We start from the raw sequence: 20151 nt of genomic DNA, 5'->3' as shown, positions 1-20151 counted from the left end.
AATCTAGTCACTCTACCTCTATGTCTGAAATATAGAAATGTAATCTAGTCATTCTACCTCTGTCTCAAATATAGAAATGTAATCTGTTCATTCTACCTCTGTCTCAAATATGGAAATACAATCTAGTCATTCTACCTCTATGTCTCAAAGACGTTGTATATGATTGGCTAATCAGAGACATGATTCTGAGATCACCTTATCACAAATGTGATTTTGTAACTTATAAAGCTACACATTGGAGTCAATGTGATCTTAATTAGTTCACACTGATTAAATGTAAGGGATGAGATAACTTAAAACAAGTTATAGGGAAGCATGAAGTCAACAGGAGATCAACGGGATCAACAAAACTAAGGTGATATGCACATCCTAAACTTTCTGGGAAAATAATTATACCGTTGCTAAATAATATGGTAACCAATCACCAACGCTTCTCCTCAGTCCTGCTGGACAGTCCACTACACCTCAACCATGTTTCCAATCCTCAGTCTATATTAATTACGAGTGAAATGGCGGTGGAAACGACTTCCTGCGGAAATATTGATCAAAATAACCTTTATATCCGGGTAAACTTGGGAGTAACGCGATGATATGGTGTGTGGTCCTCCCGTTACGACTCGGGGAAAGCTTTCATTTAGGCTATAGATGAAATAAATAATGAAACATTTCACAGGGTGGTGAAGAGGATGCTACTTCACAATAGAGATCGAGGGTCTAATTCTGGTGACATGATGATCGACGCTTGACAACAACAACAAAAATATTCTCGCTCTTATCCATAGTAATGTCATTATTATGCAGTGGACTAGCCTACCTACACGGTATCTGTAAACGGTTAGCTAGAGCAGTCGTGCCAAGACCAGAGTAGGCACATTTTTATTTAACGCAACAGTTTGTGACAAAAACTTTCGGTAGAGTTGAAAATGTGATGGAAACACTTTGAACATTCGGTTTGTACATGAACATTTACGCGGAAAAAGTACATTTGTGTGCGCTGTGTCATCACGCACTGATATTTATCCGCAATAAATCAGTTTGGTGGAAACACCACTGGTGGGAAAAGGCTACTTCTTTAATCGGAAATTTAAAATACTTGCATGAAAATCTGTCAACCAACCTTTTGTTATAGACCAAAGTTTAACTTTGGTTGAGACATGAATCTAAGTTATCAATTACTATTTTGAAGAGAACCTGGATATTTCATTTACATGTTTGTTTTTTAACATAGGCAAGTCAGTTAAGAACAGTTAAGAACAAATTCTTATTTACAATGGCGGCCAAACCCGGACGACACTGGGCCAATTGTGCGCTGCCCTATGAGACTCCCAATCACGGCCGGTTGTGATACAGCCTGGAATTGAACCAGGGTCTGTGAGACGCCTCTAGCACTGATATGCAGTGCCTTAGACCACTGCGCCACTCGGAAGCCCCCAAAATTGAATTGTGTTTGGTTGTCAACACAACCACATAACTACATTTGAATTAGATGTATCTTCTGCTTGGACAAAATCATATCAAACTTTACATGCACTTGAAATAAAATCTGATTGGATTTAGTCCTATTCTTTAGCTTTGACTCTTGGTTGAGATGGAGACGTGAATCCAACATATAATTTATTAATTTGTAGACAAACTGGAATTAAAGCCAGTCAGTGGCACAAGAGATACATCTCCTTCAAATACTGACATGTTGCGTTGACAACCAAACACAATTCAATATCACTTTTGTAAAACAGAAAAATAGACTAAAGTTAAGGCTACCTTACAAACGAATGTAACATTATTTGTTCAACCTTAAAAATGAGTTTCATCTATGACCACATTTTGAGGTTGAGGTCAGTCTGTTGTAACTATAAAATGTTGTTTTTATGTAATCATAGAAAGTGTTCATGTTCAAGATGGCGTGGAAAGGTTGCAGTTCTGTGTAAATCTTCACAATTTCTATGATATAATCTGTACAGAATCTCCAACAGCATTGATCACTTGCACAATGTACTTTTTAATGTGATCTCAACTGTAATTGTTTGGTTCTGCTATTAGATGAAGCACAGTGATAACACATTAAGTTGTTGTATAAGTACAAAATACCTGACATTGTTTTTCCATTGTTATTTGGTTGTGCTTTTAGATGGTTGAAAACATAGTGATATTAGGATAATATCAATAAATAAATAGCATTAGGATTTCAACAAACTTCTGGCTGTCTTTTTGAGTGGGTGAATTTAAAAAAAAAATCTCATTGGATCAACGTCTTAATTAAATATTACCCAATTTTCCACGTTGAAATGACGTGGTGTGCCCAGTAGGAAAGGATTATTGACCTTTGAACCCAGCATCGATTTGTCTGTGCCTTGCTGTCTCCCTGACCTAATCAGTGGCCAAAGTCCTCTCTGCCTCTCACACAGACACAGTCAGTACTCTCAGAGTCTGTTTAAATGTGGACGTCTTCCTCTCAGACGAACCTGCGCAGTGACTTTCTACCAGGCCACCATGCTTCCCCGTACCGTATCGTTCCTCCTGCTCTTCATCTTCCTCTCCTCTGGGATGTCTGCTTCTCTGGTCAGCAGGACAACCCGTGAAGGGGACGGCCCTCCTGCTGTTCCGACCACGTTCAGGGTTGCCACCTCTGCTGCTGTAGGTGTTCCGTCGGAGGTTGATACCGTGCAGGCAGGTGGCCCGGTCGTTGACGATACTCCTTCAGCTGAGGCTGAGGCTGTGGCAGAAGCCCTAGTGACAAATGAGCCTGTTACAGATGCCGCTGTAGCTGACGAGGTTGTAGCCGAAGAGCCGGTTGAGGACACCCCAGTTGCTGATGCTCTGGTAGCAGATTCCCCTGTAGTTGACGAGGTTGTAGCCGAAGAGCCGGTTGAGGACACCCCAGTTGCTGATGCTCTGGTAGCAGATTCCCCTGTAGACGCCTTTATCATAAGAGAAGAAGAAAAAGAAGCCCTGATAACAGAGGCAATGATTAAAGAGTTGTCTGCCCAGGTGGAGAAGGAAGACCTCGCTGAAGAGACAGAGATTCAAGACGCCATCTTGAAAGAGTTGACTGACCGGGAGACCCTTGGGAAGGCAGTGGAGGAGCCCATTGTAGAGGCAGCAGAGGCATATGCTCCAGGGGAGGATCCAGCCAGCTCTGAGATACTTGTCTTCGAAGCCCAGGAAGAGGACTCTGGATGGGGGTTGGCTTCCGTCAGAGAGAGCCTCCAGGCAGCCAACGGATACTTTGACTCTCTTGTGGAACTGATGGGGGGACGCAATGGAGTGTGTCAATACAAGTGCAAATACGGTAAGGATGAGACGGGGGGGGGGGGGGGGGGGGGTTGTGTGTAATTGAAATTTAAAGGTAATTTCAGATTGAGCCGACATATGCAGCATTTACCAGCGTTGACCGTGTGAATGCAGTCTCCGCAAATGCGATAACATTGCCTTTACTTCCGCGATTAATTCAAGCCCCGAATGAAACTAAAACCAAGATGCTGAATGTAACTAAAACCAAGATGCTGAATGTAACTAAAACCAAGATGCTGAATGTAACTAAAACCAAGATGCTGAATGAAACTAAAACCAAGATGCTGAATGAAACTAAAACCAAGATGCTGAATGTAACTAAAACCAAGATGCTGAATGAAACTAAAACCAAGATGCTGAATGTAACTAAAAACAAGATGCTGAATGTAACTAAAACCAAGATGCTGACTGCTATCCTTGATCCAGTATAGAGTCAAACTTAATTTCCTAAATAACAGATCACATTGTACCCATTCAGGCTATTACAAATAAAGATCACCGGTTAGGCTTCTCTCTTTCTCTTTCTCCCCTCTGTGTTCATCTGTTTATCATACTTATGGTCAATAGTAATTGATTGAACTGTTTGGCTGTTTACTAACATGAGGCCCATTCGTCAATAGACATATATTCTCATGTTATCCATCTGTGATATTGATGAGAGAGGTATAGCCGAGGTCAGTGTTACCATGTTGACATTATTAATAGATCACTTCAGTGAGTATCAGTGATATAGATTGACCAGATGACCCATCAGACCATAGTTAGTACAGCATGACCTACAGGTTCAATTCCAATATCCACACTAGCCTAATACATTTCTCCATATCCTAAAGTTAAGGCTGTTATGGATATCAGTAGAGTAGCATACCCAACACATTGCGGTCATTCTAAGAATGTGCTAGGATATAATCACCATGACTACGCTACGTTCCAATATCCACACTAGCCTAATACATTTCTCCATACCCTAAAGTTAAGGCTATTATGGATATCAGTAGAGTAGTACCATATACTAGTATGGACACTGGAATGGGGATAACTAATAGAAATGTAAAATAGATATTTTGCTGAAGTACGTTTAAAAGGTCCCATCAATAAATGTCACCATAGAGTGCTGAACATTACATTTGTGATTATTGATAACAACTTCTCTTAATTCATATTTGGATAATATGCACACAAGGGTTGGATTAAAAGTTGTTTATATTTCCTTATCAGGTAAAACACCTGTGCATCGCTATGGTTACGTGACCCCAGAGCCCAACGGTTGCAGCTCCAACCTCCTAGGATTCCAGGTACCAGACGGTGTATGTTTCCTGTCACTAACTACAGGCTGTTTGTTATACAGTACTAATACGTAAACTGAAGCCTGCTGTTACTTCATACAATACATATTAGACGTCTTGGGCTGTATATAGAACCCTCTGTGGAAAGGGTTCTACATGGAACCCAAAAGGGTTCTACCTGGAGTCAAAAGGGTTCTACCTGGAGTCAAAAGGGTTCTACCTAGAGTCAAAAGGGTTCTACATGGAGTCAAAAGGGTTCTACCTAGAGTCAAAAGGGTTCTACATGGAGTCATAAGGGTTCTACATGGAGTCATAAGGGTTCTCCTATGGTGACAGCTGAAGCTTTTTAAATATGTAGAGTATACATCACTATATAGTGTATAAATCCGTATGTATAAATTCCCATGTAGTGTATAAATCCCTATATAGTGTATAAATCGCTGTATAGTGTATAAATCCCTATATAGTGTATAAATCCCCATATAGTGTATAAATCCCCATGTAGAGTATAAATCCCTATATAGTATATAAATTCCTATATAGTGTATAAATCCCTATATAGTGTATACATCCTTATATATACATCCCGTCTGAGATCCCCAAAGATTGGAAAGTTGCCGCGGTCATCCCCTCTTCAAAGGGGGAGACACTCTAGACCCAAACAGTTATAGACCTGTATCCATCCTGCCCTGCCTTTCTAAAATCTTTGAAAGTTAACAAACAGATCACCGTCCATTTCGAATCCCACAGTACCTTCTCCATGATGCAATCTAGTTTCCGAGCTGGTCACGGGTGCACCTCAGCCACGCTCAAGGTCCTAAACGATATCATAACCACCATCGATAAGAGACATTACTGTGCAGCTGTATTCATCGACCTGGCCAAGGCTTTCGACTCTGTCAATCACCACATTCTTATTGGCAGACTCAACAGCCTTGGTTTCTCAAATGACTGCCTCGCCTGGTTCACCAACTACTTCTCAGAGTTCAGTGTATCAACCTGGAGGGCCTGTTGTCCGGACATCTGGCAGTCTCTATTGGGGTGCCACAGGGTTCAATCCTCGGGCCGACTCTCTTCTCTGAATACATCAATGATGTCCCTCATGCTGCTTGTGATTTTCTGATCCCCCTCTACACCATTCTGTATACTTCTGGCCCTTCTTTGGACACTGTGCTAACAAACTTCCAAACTAGCTTCAATGCCATACAACTCTCCTTATGTGGCCACCAACTGCTTTTAAATGCTAGTAAATCTAAATGCATGCTCTTCAACTGATCGCTGCCCGCACCCTCCCGTCCGACTAGCATCACTACCCGGGACGGTTCTGACCTAGAATATGTGGACAACTACAAACACCTAGGTGTCTGGTTAGACTGTAAACTCTCCTTCCAGACTCACATTAAGCATCTCCAATCCAAAATTAAATCTAGAATTGGCTTCCTATTTCGTAAACAAAGCCTCCTTCACTCATGCTGCCAAACACCCTCGTAAAACTGACCATCCTACCGATCCTCGACTTCGGCGATGTCATTTACAAAATAGCCTCCAACACTCTACTCAGAAAATTGGATGCAAGTCAATCACAGTGCCATCCGTTTTGTCACCAAAGCCCCATATACTACCCACCACTGTGTCCTGTATGCTCTCGTTGGCTGGCCCTCGCTACATATCCGTCGCCAAACCCACTGGCTCCAGGTCATCTATAAGTCTATGCTAGGTAAAGCCCCACCTTATCTCAGCTCACTGGTCACCATAGCAACACCCACCCGTAGCACGCGCTCCAGCAGGTATATTTCACTGGTCATCCCCAAAGCCAACACTTACTTTGGCCGCCTTTCCTTCCAGTTCTCTGCTGACTGGAACGAATTGCCAAAATCTCTGAGGCTGGAGTCTTATATCTACCTCTTTAACTTTAAGAATCAGCTGTCTGAGCAGTTTACCGATCACTGTGCCTGTACTCAGCCAATCTGTAAATAGCACACCCAACTACCTCATCCCCATATTATTACTTATCCCCTTGCTCTTTTGCACCCCAGTATCTCTACTTGCACATCATCATCTGCACATCTATCACTCCGGTGTTAATGCTAAATTGTAATTATTCCACCTCTATAGCCTATTTATTGCCTTACCTCCCTACTCTTCTACATTTGCACACACTGTACATAGATGTTTATATTTTTCTTTTCTACTGTGTTTTGACTGTATGTTTGATTATATATTACTCTGTTTTTGTCGCACTGCTTTGCTTTATCTTGGCCAGGTCGCAGTTGTAAATGAGAATGTGTTCTCAACTGGCCTACCTGGTTAAATAAAGGTGTTCTCAACTAGCCTACCTGGTTAAATAAAGGTGTTCTCAACTAGCCTACCTGGTTAAATAAAGGTGTTCTCAACTAGCCTACCTGGTTAAATAAAGGTGTTCTCAACTAGCCTACCTGGTTAAATAAAGGTGTTCTCAACTAGCCTACCTGGTTAAATAAAGGTGTTCTCAACTAGCCTACCTGGTTAAATAAAGGTGTTCTCAACTAGCCTACCTGGTTAAATAAAGGTGTTCTCAACTAGCCTACCTGGTTAAATAAAGGTGTTCTCAACTAGCCTACCTGGTTAAATAAAGGTGTTCTCAACTAGCCTACCTGGTTAAATAAAGGTGTTCTCAACTGGCCTACCTGGTTAAATAAAGGTGTTCTCAACTAGCCTACCTGGTTAAATAAAGGTGTTCTCAACTAGCCTACCTGGTTAAATAAAGGTGTTCTCAACTGGCCTACCTGGTTAAATAAAGGTGTTCTCAACTAGCCTACCTGGTTAAATAAAGGTGTTCTCAACTAGCCTACCTGGTTAAATAAAGGTGTTCTCAACTAGCCTACCTGGTTAAATAAAGGTGTTCTCAACTAGCCTACCTGGTTAAATAAAGGTGTTCTCAACTAGCCTACCTGGTTAAATAAAGGTGTTCTCAACTAGCCTACCTGGTTAAATAAAGGTGTTCTCAACCAGCCTACCTGGTTAAATAAAGGTGTTCTCAACTAGCCTACCTGGTTAAATAAAGGTGTTCTCAACTAGCCTACCTGGTTAAATAAAGGTGTTCTCAACTAGCCTACCTGGTTAAATAAAGGTGTTCTCAACTAGCCTACGTGGTTAAATAAAGGTGTTCTCAACTAGCCTACCTGGTTAAATAAAGGTGTTCTCAACTAGCCTACCTGGTTAAATAAAGGTGTTCTCAACTAGCCTACCTGGTTAAATAAAGGTGTTCTCAACTAGCCTACCTGGTTAAATAAAGGTGTTCTCAACTAGCCTACCTGGTTAAATAAAGGTGTTCTCAACTAGCCTACCTGGTTAAATAAAGGTGTTCTCAACTAGCCTACCTGGTTAAATAAAGGTGTTCTCAACTAGCCTACCTGGTTAAATAAAGGTGTTCTCAACTAGCCTACCTGGTTAAATAAAGGTGTTCTCAACTAGCCTACCTGGTTAAATAAAGGTGTTCTCAACTGGCCTACCTGGTTAAATAAAGGTGTTCTCAACTAGCCTACCTGGTTAAATAAAGGTGTTCTCAACTAGCCTACCTGGTTAAATAAAGGTGTTCTCAACTGGCCTACCTGGTTAAATAAAGGTGTTCTCAACTAGCCTACCTGGTTAAATAAAGGTGTTCTCAACTAGCCTACCTGGTTAAATAAAGGTGTTCTCAACTAGCCTACCTGGTTAAATAAAGGTGTTCTCAACTAGCCTACCTGGTTAAATAAAGGTGTTCTCAACTAGCCTACCTGGTTAAATAAAGGTGTTCTCAACTAGCCTACCTGGTTAAATAAAGGTGTTCTCAACTAGCCTACCTGGTTAAATAAAGGTGTTCTCAACTAGCCTACCTGGTTAAATAAAGGTGTTCTCAACTAGCCTACCTGGTTAAATAAAGGTGTTCTCAACTAGCCTACCTGGTTAAATAAAGGTGTTCTCAACTAGCCTACCTGGTTAAATAAAGGTGTTCTCAACTGGCCTACCTGGTTAAATAAAGGTGTTCTCAACTAGCCTACCTGGTTAAATAAAGGTGTTCTCAACTAGCCTACCTGGTTAAATAAAGGTGTTCTCAACTAGCCTACCTGGTTAAATAAAGGTGTTCTCAACTAGCCTACCTGGTTAAATAAAGGTGTTCTCAACTAGCCTACCTGGTTAAATAAAGGTGTTCTCAACTAGCCTACGTGGTTAAATAAAGGTGTTCTCAACTGGCCTACCTGGTTAAATAAAGGTGTTCTCAACTAGCCTACCTGGTTAAATAAAGGTGTTCTCAACTAGCCTACCTGGTTAAATAAAGGTGTTCTCAACTAGCCTACCTGGTTAAATAAAGGTGTTCTCAACTAGCCTACCTGGTTAAATAAAGGTGTTCTCAACTAGGCTACCTGGTTAAATAAAGGTGTTCTCAACTAGCCTACCTGGTTAAATAAAGGTGTTCTCAACTAGCCTACCTGGTTAAATAAAGGTGTTCTCAACTAGCCTACCTGGTTAAATAAAGGTGTTCTCAACTAGCCTCCCTGGTTAAATAAAGGTGTTCTCAACTAGCCTACCTGGTTAAATAAAGGTGTTCTCAACTAGCCTACAGAGGCTGTTTATCATGCAACCTTGAGCTTTATTACAGATGCCAAGTCACTCCCCCACCATTGCTCATTGTACCAAGTGGTAGGTTGGACATCAATTTATACATGTAGAAAGATACATTTGTATGTGTTCATCTACAAAGCCCTTTTGAGTGAACTCCCTCTTTAACTCTGAAGTCTGGTCTCCTCCACCACCAGCAGGTAAACTCCCTCTGTAGTCTGGTCTCCTTCACCACCAGCAGGTAAACTCCCTCTTTACCTCTGTAGTCTGGTCTCCTTCACCACCAGCAGTTACCATACCAGGTCTGCTAGGTGGTTGCTACTTAAAGTCCCCAGGACATTCACAGTATTAGGCAAGACTGCCTTCTCTTGTGCACCAGAGGCATGGAATAGTCAATAATCCATGCTTCATCTAGATATGTTAGTGCCCCTGAATGAATTTAAAATATTGACGTGAGACTCTGTTACAGACTAGTAACAGACTCATGTTGTTGTATTGTATTGTTGTATTGTATTGTTGTATGTTTTAGTTCTGTAATGTACTGATTGTTGCTGCCTTCTTGGGCAGGTCTCACTTGAAAAATAGACTCTTTTCCTGGTTAAATAAAGTATAGAATGTATAAATCCCTATATATAGAATGTATAAATCCCTATATATAGAATGTATAAATCCCTATGTATAGAATGTATAAATCCCTATGTATAGAATGTATAAATCCCTATATATAGAATGTATAAATCCCTATATATAGAATGTATAAATCCCTATATATAGAATGTATAAATCCCTATATAGAATATTTAAATCCTATGTATTATCCCAAAACAGTTTGACATTGGCATCCCAGCCATGACTCAGTGCTGTAACCAGCTGGACAGTTGCTACGACACCTGTGGCTCCAACAAGTACCGCTGCGACTCCAAGTACCGCTGGTGTCTCCACGCTATCTGCTCTGACCTGAAGAAAAGCTTGGGGTTCGTGTCAAAGGTCAAAGGTGAGTTACTGTAGCCACGGGAGTATATACTCTCCTCCGCTCACTGATGTAAGCACTCACTCACTCACTCTCTTGAGCCAACATGTTGGAAAAATCTGCCGTTCTGCCCTTGAGCAAGGCAGTTGACCCCCAACAACAATTGCTACCCGGCAGCTGATGACGTGGACGTTGATTAAGGCAGCCCCCCCTCCCCCCCACACATCTCTCTGATTCAGACACATTTCAGTTGAATTCATTCAGTTGAACTGACTAGGTTTCCCCCTTCCCCTTCTTCTCCCTGAGTCAGCCAGTCAGTCAGCCAGTCAGCCAGTCAGCCAGCCAGTCAGTCAGCCAGTCAGTCAGCCAGTCAGTCAGCCAGTCAGTCAGCCAGTCAGTCAGCCACTCAGTAGGGTTATTCCCCATGTAATATGTTACAGTACAAGTAACTGATCAAAACAAATATTTAAATTGTAATCCGTTGTTCCCAGCAAAACTATTGTAATCCGTTGTTCCCAGCAAAACTATTGTAATCCGTTGTTCCCAGCAAAACTATTGTAATCCGTTGTTCCCAGCAAAACTATTGTAATCCGTTGTTCCCAGCAAAACTATTGTAATCCGTTGTTCCCAGCAAAACTATTGTAATCCGTTGTTCCCAGCAAAACTATTGTAATCCGTTGTTCCCAGCAAAACTATTGTAATCCGTTGTTCCCAGCAAAACTATTGTAATCCGTTGTTCCCAGCAAAACTATTGTAATCCGTTGTTCCCAGCAAAACTATTGTAATCCGTTGTTCCCAGCAAAACTATTGTAATCCGTTGTTCCCAGCAAAACTATTGTAATCCGTTGTTCCCAGCAAAACTATTGTAATCCGTTGTTCCCAGCAAAACTATTGTAATCCGTTGTTCCCAGCAAAACTATTGTAATCCGTTGTTCCCAGCAAAACTATTGTAATCCGTTGTTCCCAGCAAAACTATTGTAATCCGTTGTTCCCAGCAAAACTATTGTAATCCGTTGTTCCCAGCAAAACTATTGTAATCCGTTGTTCCCAGCAAAACTATTGTAATCAGATTACAGATACTTCTCAAAAAACAAATGATTACTTCTAGGATTACTTTAAATTCAGAAAGGATGTTGGCGAAAAATCCATTATCACACCTTTCTGTTTTCTTAATGAGATCCAATTGAGCATAAAAAAAAAAAAGGTTTCAAGTTGAAGTTTGTTTCCCCCCTAAATGCAGCCTGGTCACACATGACACAAGTCAGTGTTAAACGTCCGTCCATGTCTGAGGACGTTGGGAGATGAGGTGGAAACCGGCCACTAGAGGCAATAGTGAGCGCTGTTACCTTCCAGTAGGTTTGGGTAAGCATCTGCCTCTGGTCCGAATCCAGCAATAGAAAGTTGTTTTTGAGATTTTTGTTTTAAGCCTATCTCAAACCGTAACCCCTAACCACTAGCCTAGCTAACATTAGCCACTTAGCTAATGTTAGCAATAGCCACTTAGCTAATGTTAGCAATAGCCACTTAGCTAATGTTAGCAATAGCCACTTAGCTAATGTTAGCAATAGCCACTTAGCTAATGTTAGCAATAGCCACTTAGCTAATGTTAGCAATAGCCACTTAGCTAATGTTAGCAATAGCCACTTAGCTAATGTTAGCAATAGCCACTTAGCTAATGTTAGCAATAGCCACTTAGCTAATGTTAGCAATAGCCACCTAGCTAATGTTAGCCACAACAAATTGGAATTCGTAACATTTCATACGTTTATCAAATACGTAACATAATGTACGAATTGCAATTCGTAACATATCATACGAAATGTATGATGGACAGCCACAAATTAATACATACCATACAAAACGTAACATATCATACTAATTGGCGTGTTTTCGGAGTTATATTTACTATGTTACGTCTACCCCTGAGTCCAGGTTGTTTCAACTCGAAGCAATGAGCCCAATCAGTCCATGATAACAAAATCATGAACAGAGTAAGCTAATAAATCCTTATATTTGGGGGTTATGCTCAGGTAAAACAGTTTGGCTAATCTATATTTCCAAGTCCTATTCTTGAAGATCAAGGGGTATAACATATTAGAGTTGAAAGCGAAAAACGATTAGGCAACAACAAATTCAATCCCCTCTAGACAACTTCCTGAACAAAGCACGTCAGAAATCAGCTCAATGTAATGGATGAATCCATAGACTCTAACCACTTCTGGGAAAATTGGAAAACGCTAAACAAACAACAACATGAATAGTTATCTAAAATGGAGATGTATGGATAAACCACTTCTCCAATCTGTTTGGCTCTATAACAAAGAACAAACAGCAAAACCCTGAACATGATCAAATACAAATCTCTCTCTCATCATAGCCCCTCTCGCTCACTCTCAATACAATTTAAAGGCTTTATTGACATGGGAAAACGTATGTTAACATTGCCAAAGCAAGTGAAGTAGATAACATACAGTAAACATTACACCCACAGAAGTTCCAAAAGAATAAAGACATTTCAAATGTCATATTATGTCTATATACAGTGTTGTAACGATGTGCAAATAGTTATTAAAGTACAAAAGGGAAAATAATCTCTCTCAACCTTCTGTATCTCCCCCCCCCCCCGCTCAGCCTGTGAGACCGTAGCAGATGCTCTGTACAACACTGTGTGGACGCTGGGCTGCAGATCCTTCATGAACAGCCAGAGGGAAGCATGTTACTGTGAGGGAGAGGAGAGGGACGAGCTGTAGAGGACCAGGCTGGGACACAACACAACACTACTCAACACGAGAGAAAGCTGGGAGGAGAAGGACGAGCTATAGAGGACCAGGCTGGGACACAACACAACACTACTCAACACGAGAGAAAGCTGGGAGGAGAAGGACGAGCTGTAGAGGACCCCAGCTGAGACACAACACAACACTACTCAACACGAGAGAAAGCTGGGAGGAGAAGGACGAGCTATAGAGGACCAGGCTGGGACACAACACAACACTACTCAACACGAGAGAAAGCTGGGAGGAGAAGGACGAGCTATAGAGGACCAGGCTGGGACACAACACAACACTACTCAACACGAGAGAAAGCTGGGAGGAGAAGGACGAGCTATAGAGGACCAGGCTGGGACACAACACAACACTACTCAACACGAGAGAAAGCTGGGAGGAGAAGGACGAGCTATAGAGGACCAGGCTGGGACACAACACAACACTACTCAACACGAGAGAAAGCTGGGAGGAGAAGGACGAGCTATAGAGGACCAGGCTGGGACACAACACAACACTACTCAACACGAGAGAAAGCTGGGAGGAGAAGGACGAGCTGTAGAGGACCAGGCTGGGACACAACAAACACTACTCAACACGAGAGAAAGCTGGGAGGAGAAGGACGAGCTGTAGAGGACCAGGCTGGGACACAACACAACACTACTCAACACGAGAGAAAGCTGGGAGGAGAAGGACGAGCTATAGAGGACCAGGCTGGGACACAACACAACACTACTCAACACGAGAGAAAGCTGGGAGGAGAAGGACGAGCTGTAGAGGACCAGGCTGGGACACAACACAACACTACTCAACACGAGAGAAAGCTGGGAGGAGAAGGACGAGCTGTAGAGGACCAGGCTGGGACACAACACAGTGGGACTTTACACCGCACATATTAGAATAACACTTTATTATGGACTTAGAGAATATAACCCTTTTTCTATTACCACATGAAAACACGACAGAGGCTTTACGCTTGATGAGGAAAGCCCTAACAAGACTTTACCAATGAGTTAATAGTGGTTATTATGTAGAATAAATAATACTAACCGTATGTAGCGTCGTGTCACACTGTCTTTATCTAACTTCTACCTATTTATATTTCATATATATTTTCAGGAAAAGATTATGACTCCCATTTAACATATTATTGTGTTATTATTTTATTAACATACCTCAAACCAAAACAAATCCTGATAGAGAGAAGACCTTTCAGTCAGCATCATATCCCACATAAGAATACAAAAATGTACCAAACGGCAACCTATTCCCTACAAAGTGCACTACTTTTGACCACGGCCCATGAGGCTCTGGTCGAAAGTAGTGCACTTTGTAGGGAATAGGATGTCATTTGGGACGCAATCCCGAAATAACCTAGTCTAACACAACACAAACACCAGTTAGTTGGACTTGTGCTGTGACGGACAGGCTACTTCCACAGCGCAGAAATAAGTGTGCTATGTATGTTATTATGTGTGTTGAGGTCCATTGACTGACGGGAATATCAGGTTTTTTTTTTTTCTATGAATAAATGAATAACTAATTATACAATGTTGATGTGATAAGTTCACTTAAGGTACTGTAGGTACAGTAGTGGTATACAGTAGTGGTATACTGTAGTGGTATACTGTAGTGGTGGTATACAGTAGTGTTATAGAGTAGTGGTATACTGTAGTGGTGGTATAGAGTAGTGGTATACAGTAGTGGTATAGAGTAGTGGTATACAGTAGTGGTATACTGTAGTGGTATACTGTAGTGGTATAGAGTAGTAGTATACTGTAGTGGTATAGAGTGGTGGTATACAGTAGTGTTATAGAGTAGTGGTATACTGTAGTGGTGGTATACAGTAGTGGTATAGAGTAGTGGTATACAGTAGTGGTATACTGTAGTGGTATACTGTAGTGGTATACTGTAGTGGTGGTATACAGTAGTGGTATACTGTAGTGGTATAGAGTAGTGGTATACTGTAGTGGTATAGAGTGGTGGTATACTGTAGTGGTGGTATAGAGTAGTGGTATACAGTAGTGGTATACTGTAGTGGTATACTGTAGTGGTGGTATAGAGTAGTGGTATACTGTAGTGGTATAGAGTGGTGGTATACAGTAGTGGTATACTGTAGTGGTATAGAGTAGTAGTATACTGTAGTGGTATACTGTAGTGGTGGTATAGAGTAGTGGTATATAGTAGTGGTATAGAGTAGTGGTATACTGTAGTGGTATACTGTAGTGGTATACTGTAGTGGTATAGAGTAGTGGTATACAGTAGTGGTATAGAGTAGTGGAAAACAGTAGTGGTATACTGTAGTGGTATAGAGTGGTGGTATAGAGTAGTAGTATACTGTAGTGGTATACTGTAGTGGTGGTATAGAGTAGTGGTATACTGTAGTGGTATATAGTAGTGGTATACTGTAGTGGTATACTGTAGTGGTATAGAGTAGTGGTATACAGTAGTGGAAAACAGTAGTGGTATACTGTAGTGGTATATTGTAGTGGTATACTGTAGTGGTATACTGTAGTGGTATACTGTAGTGGTGGTATAGAGTAGTGGTATATTGTAGTGGTATACTGTGATGATTTCTAGTCACGATACACCACATGTTTTCAGTTAATACTCATCAGGGTTTTTCAATGAGCTCCTCCTGGTGTCAGTCGTTCTGCTCTCTTATTAACCCGGGTGTCAGTCGTTCTGCTCTCTTTATTAACCTGGGGTGTCAGTCGTTCTGCTCTCTTTATTAACCCGGGGTGTCAGTCGTTCTACTCTCTTTATTAACCCGGGTGTCAGTCGTTCTGCTCTCTTTATTAACCCGGGGTGTCAGTCGTTCTGCTCTCTTTATTAACCTGGGGTGTCAGTCGTTCTGCTCTCTTGTCAAGCCAAACACGACAACTCTATAAGACGTTGGCAAGAGAGCATAAACAGACTGGCAGTCAGGCTAGCTCTCCATACATCGGTTATATACTGTAAATTACACTGTTTGTCTATGGATATGTTCTTACTACACTTACATTGCATTCAGAAAGTATTCAGACCCCTTGACTTTTTCCACATTTTGTTACGTTACAGCATTATTCTAAAATGGATTAAATTGTTTTTTCCCCCTCATCAATTCACACACAACAATGACATCACAATACCCCATAATGACATCACAATACCCCATAATGACATCACATTACCCCATAATGACATCACAATACCCCATAATGACATCACAATACCCCATAATGACATCACAATACCCCATAATGACATCACAATACCCCATAATGACATCACATTACCCCATAATGACATCACAATACCCCATAATGACATCACAATACCCCATAATGACATCACATTACCCCATAATGACATCACATTACCCCATAATGACATCACAATACCCCATAATGACATCACAATACCCCATAATGACATCACATTACCCCATAATGACATCACATTACCCCATAATGACATCACAATACCCCATAATGACATCACAATACCCCATAATGACATCACAATACCCCATAATGACATCACATTACCCCATAATGACATCACAATACCCCATAATGACATCACAATACCCCATAATGACATCACATTACCCCATAATGACATCACAATACCCCATAATGACATCACAATACCCCATAATGACATCACAATACCCCATAATGACATCACAATACCCCATAATGACATCACATTACCCCATAATGACATCACAATACCCCATAATGACATCACATTACCCCATAATGACATCACAATACCCCATAATGACATCACAATACCCCATAATGACATCACAATACCCCATAATGACATCACAATACCCCATAATGACATCACAATACCCCATAATGACATCACAATACCCCATAATGACATCACAATACCCCATAATGACATCACAATACCCCATAATGACATCACAATACCCCATAATGACATCACAATACCCCATAATGACATCACAATACCCCATAATGACATCACAATACCCCATAATGACATCACAATACCCTGTAAAAACAGGTTTAGAATGTATTTTTATTTATTTTTATACACAGAAATATCAGATTTACAAATTCATGGATGGGGAGCGTCGCTGCACAGCTATTTTCAGATCTATCCAGAGATGTTCGATCGGGTTCAAGTCCGGGCTCTGGCTGGGCCACTCAAGGACATTCAGAGACTTGTCCCGAAGCCACTCCTGCGTTGTCTAGGCTGTGTGCTTAGGGTCGTTGTCCTGTTGGAAGGTGAACCTTCACCCCAGTCTGAGGTCCTGAGCGCTCTGGAGCAGGTTTTCATCAAGGATATCTTTGTACTTTGCTCCATTCATCTTTCCCTCGATCCTGACTAGTCTGCCAGTCCCTGCCACTGAAAAACATCCCCACAGCATGATGCTGCCACCACCATGCTCCACCGTAGGGATGGTGCCAGATTTCCTCCAGACGTCACACTTGGCATTCAGGCCAAAGAGTCTAATCTTGGTTTCATCTCATCTGAGACCTTTAGGTGCCTTTAGGCAAACTTCAAGTAGGCTGTCATGTGCATTTTACTGAGGAGTGGCTTCCATCTCGCCACTATCATAAAGGCCTGATTGGTGGAGTGCTGCAGTGGAGTGCTGATTAGTGGAGTGTAGCAGAGATTGTTGTCCTTCTGGAAGGTTCTCCCATCTCCACAGAGGAACTTTGGAGCTCTGTCAGAGCGACCATCGGGTTCTTGTTCACCTCCCTGACCAAAGCCCTTCTCCCCTGATTGCTCAGTTTGGCTGGGCGACCAGCTCTAGGAAGAGTCTTGGTGGTTCCAAACTTCTTCCATTTAATAATAATGGAGGCCACTGTGTTCTTGGGGATCTTCAATTCTGCAGAAATGTTTTGGTACCCTTCCCCAGATCTGTGCCTTGACACAATCCTGTCTAGGAGTGCTACGGACAATTCCTCATCGCTTGGTTTTTGCACTGTCCACTGTGGGACCTTATATAGACAGGTGTGTGCCTTTCCAAATAATTTACCATTTAAGATTGGTAAATCTTAAGGATGATCAATGGAAACAGCATGCACCTGAGCTCAATGTCAAGTCTCAAAGCAAAAGGGTCTGAATATTGATGTCAATAAGGTATTTCTGATTTTATTATTAACACATTTGCAAAAAATGTCTAAAACCCCGGTTTTTGTTTTGTCATTATAGGGTATTGGTGTGTAGATTTGATGAGAAAGAAAAAAGGGATTTTAATCCATTTTATAATAATAATAAATAATAGCTGTAACGTAACAAAATGTGGAAGAAGTGAAAAGACACTGTATAAACCAGTACATCGTCATGAAATAAATCTACATTTTCTAACCTTTATATTTAACTAGGCAAGTCAGGCATCTACATACAGGCATGGCCTGTAAACAAGTCATCAGGCTTGAGAAACGCATCCCTGCAAAACTCACTGACCTAGTTGAGGATCTGTCATCTTGTAGTACGACTGACAAATTGCAAACCCCAGCTCCTCAAGCCTTTCAAACGATTTCTAATAGAACTGCCAATCACTTTAATGTGTGAGGAGATTGTGCGATATAGGAATGCGTTTCAATTGGCACCCTATTCCCCTATAGGGCCCTGATCAAATGTAGTGCACTATATAGGAAATAGGGTGCGATTTGGAACGTAAGCATATATATATACTGATGTGCTGTATTTACCAGAGAGACTGACATAAGGGAATTAGAGGATACAGTGCATTACTGAGGGATGTGTGGCCTGGCCTACATCAATGACTGAAAGTCAGGACTTGATTTGACTATTTGATTTGGTTTAACCAGGAGAGCCTCTGATGGTTCTCTTGACCTTCTGAGTTGTGTAAGTGGTCATGGTAAATTAGTGACAGGTGGATATCATCATGTCCTTTCCGACTGAACCACGAGGCCTCTCAAACTCAACTCTGGACCTAGATGCCAGTTCCACTGCTTTCCCCCATAGTGCCCCTCTAATCAGGGACTGATTTAGACCTGGGACACCAAGTGGGTGATTTCCCTCTAAACAGGGACTGATTTAGAACTGGGACACCAAGTGGGTGATTCCATTCTAATCAGGGACTGATTTAGACCTGGGACACCAAGTGGGTGATTCCCCTCTAAACAGGGACTGATTTAGAACTGGGACACCAAGTGGGTGATTCCATTCTAATCAGGGACTGATTTAGACCTGGGACACCAAGTGGGTGATTCCCCTCTAATCAGGGACTGATTTAGAACTGGGACACCAAGTGGGTGATTCCCCTCTAATCAGGGACTGATTTAGAACTGGGACACCAAGTGGGTGATTCCCCTCTAAACAGGGACTGATTTAGAACTGGGACACCAAGTGGTTGGTGGTGGTGGTCTGGTGGTGGTGGTGGTGGTCTGGTGGTGGTGGTGTTGGTGGTGGCCTGGTGGTGGTCTGGTGGTGGTGGTGGTGGTCTGGTGGTGGTGGTGGCCTGGTGGTCTGGTGGTGGCCTGGTGGTGGTGGTGGCCTGGTGGTGGTGGTAGTCTGGTGGTGGTGGTGGTGGTGGCCTGGTGGTGGTGGTCTGGTGGTGGTGGTCTGGTGGTGGTGGTGTTGGCCTGGTGCTGGTGGTGGTGTTTGCCTGGTGCTGGTGGTGGTGGCCTGGTGGTGCTGGTGGTGGCCTGGTGGTGGTCTGGTGGTGGTGGTGTTGGCCTGGTGGTGGCCTGGTGGTGGCCTGGTGGTGGTGGTGTTGGCCTGGTGGTGGCCTGGTGGTGGTGGTGGCCTGGTGGTGGTGGTAGTCTGGTGGTGGTGGTGGTAGTCTGGTGGTGGTGGTGGTGGTGGCCTGGTGGTGGTGGTGGTGGTGGCCTGGTGGTGGTGGTGGTGGCCTGGTGGTCTGGTGGTGGTGGTGGTGGTGGTGATGATGGCCTGGTGGTGGTGGTGTTGGCCTGGTGCTGGTGGTGGTGGCCTGGTGGTGGTGGCCTGGTGGTGGTGGTGGTGGCCTGGTGGTGATGGTCTGGTGGTGGTGGTCTGGTGGTGGTGGTGGCCTGGTGGTCTGGTGGTGGCCTGGTGGTGGTGGTGGCCTGGTGGTGGTGGTGGCCTGGTGGTCTGGTGGTGGTGGTGGTCTGGTGGTGGTGATGGCCTGGTGGTGGTGATCTGGTGGTGTTGGCCTGGTGCTGGTGGTGGTGGCCTGGTGCTGGTGGCCTTGTAGTGGTGCTGGTGGTGGCCTGGTGGTGGTGGTGGTGGTGGTGGTGGCGGTGGCCTGGTGGTGGTGGTGGTCTGGTGGTGGTGGTGGTGG

General features: G+C 42.7%; 1 protein-coding gene across 2 annotated transcripts; it reads left to right on the top strand.

Moving 5' to 3' along the window:
• The first annotated feature begins 2373 nt into the window (after positions 1-2373).
• Positions 2374-14305, top strand: pla2g12b (phospholipase A2, group XIIB). 2 transcript variants are annotated; one of them, XM_031799783.1, is made up of 4 exons: positions 2374-3289; positions 4510-4586; positions 9984-10149; positions 12757-14305. In XM_031799783.1, the coding sequence occupies exons 1-4, from the start codon at positions 2491-2493 to the stop codon at positions 12873-12875; spliced, it is 1161 nt and encodes a 386-aa protein (XP_031655643.1). In that variant the 5' UTR covers positions 2374-2490; the 3' UTR covers positions 12876-14305. The 2 variants fall into 2 exon arrangements, with proteins under 2 accessions (XP_031655643.1, XP_031655642.1); XM_031799782.1 differs by having other exon boundaries at positions 4510-4598.
• The last annotated feature ends 5846 nt before the right edge of the window (positions 14306-20151 follow it).

The sequence above is a fragment of the Oncorhynchus kisutch genome, linkage group LG20 (genome assembly GCF_002021735.2).
Source record: "Oncorhynchus kisutch isolate 150728-3 linkage group LG20, Okis_V2, whole genome shotgun sequence".
NCBI classification, from domain to species: domain Eukaryota; kingdom Metazoa; phylum Chordata; class Actinopteri; order Salmoniformes; family Salmonidae; genus Oncorhynchus; species Oncorhynchus kisutch.
Note: the sequence above shows the minus strand (reverse complement) of the source record. Positions and strands in the feature narration are given on the sequence as shown.

Coding starts and splice junctions, on each gene's coding strand:
- pla2g12b (XM_031799782.1), top strand. CDS start 2,491: ATGCTTCCCCGTACCGTATCGTTCCTCCTGCTCTTCATCTTCCTCTCC. Junction 3,290..4,509: donor TCAATACAAGTGCAAATACG/GTAAGGATGAGA, acceptor TTTCCTTATCAG/GTAAAACACCTGTGCATCGC. Junction 10,150..12,756: donor GTTCGTGTCAAAGGTCAAAG/GTGAGTTACTGT, acceptor CCCCCCGCTCAG/CCTGTGAGACCGTAGCAGAT.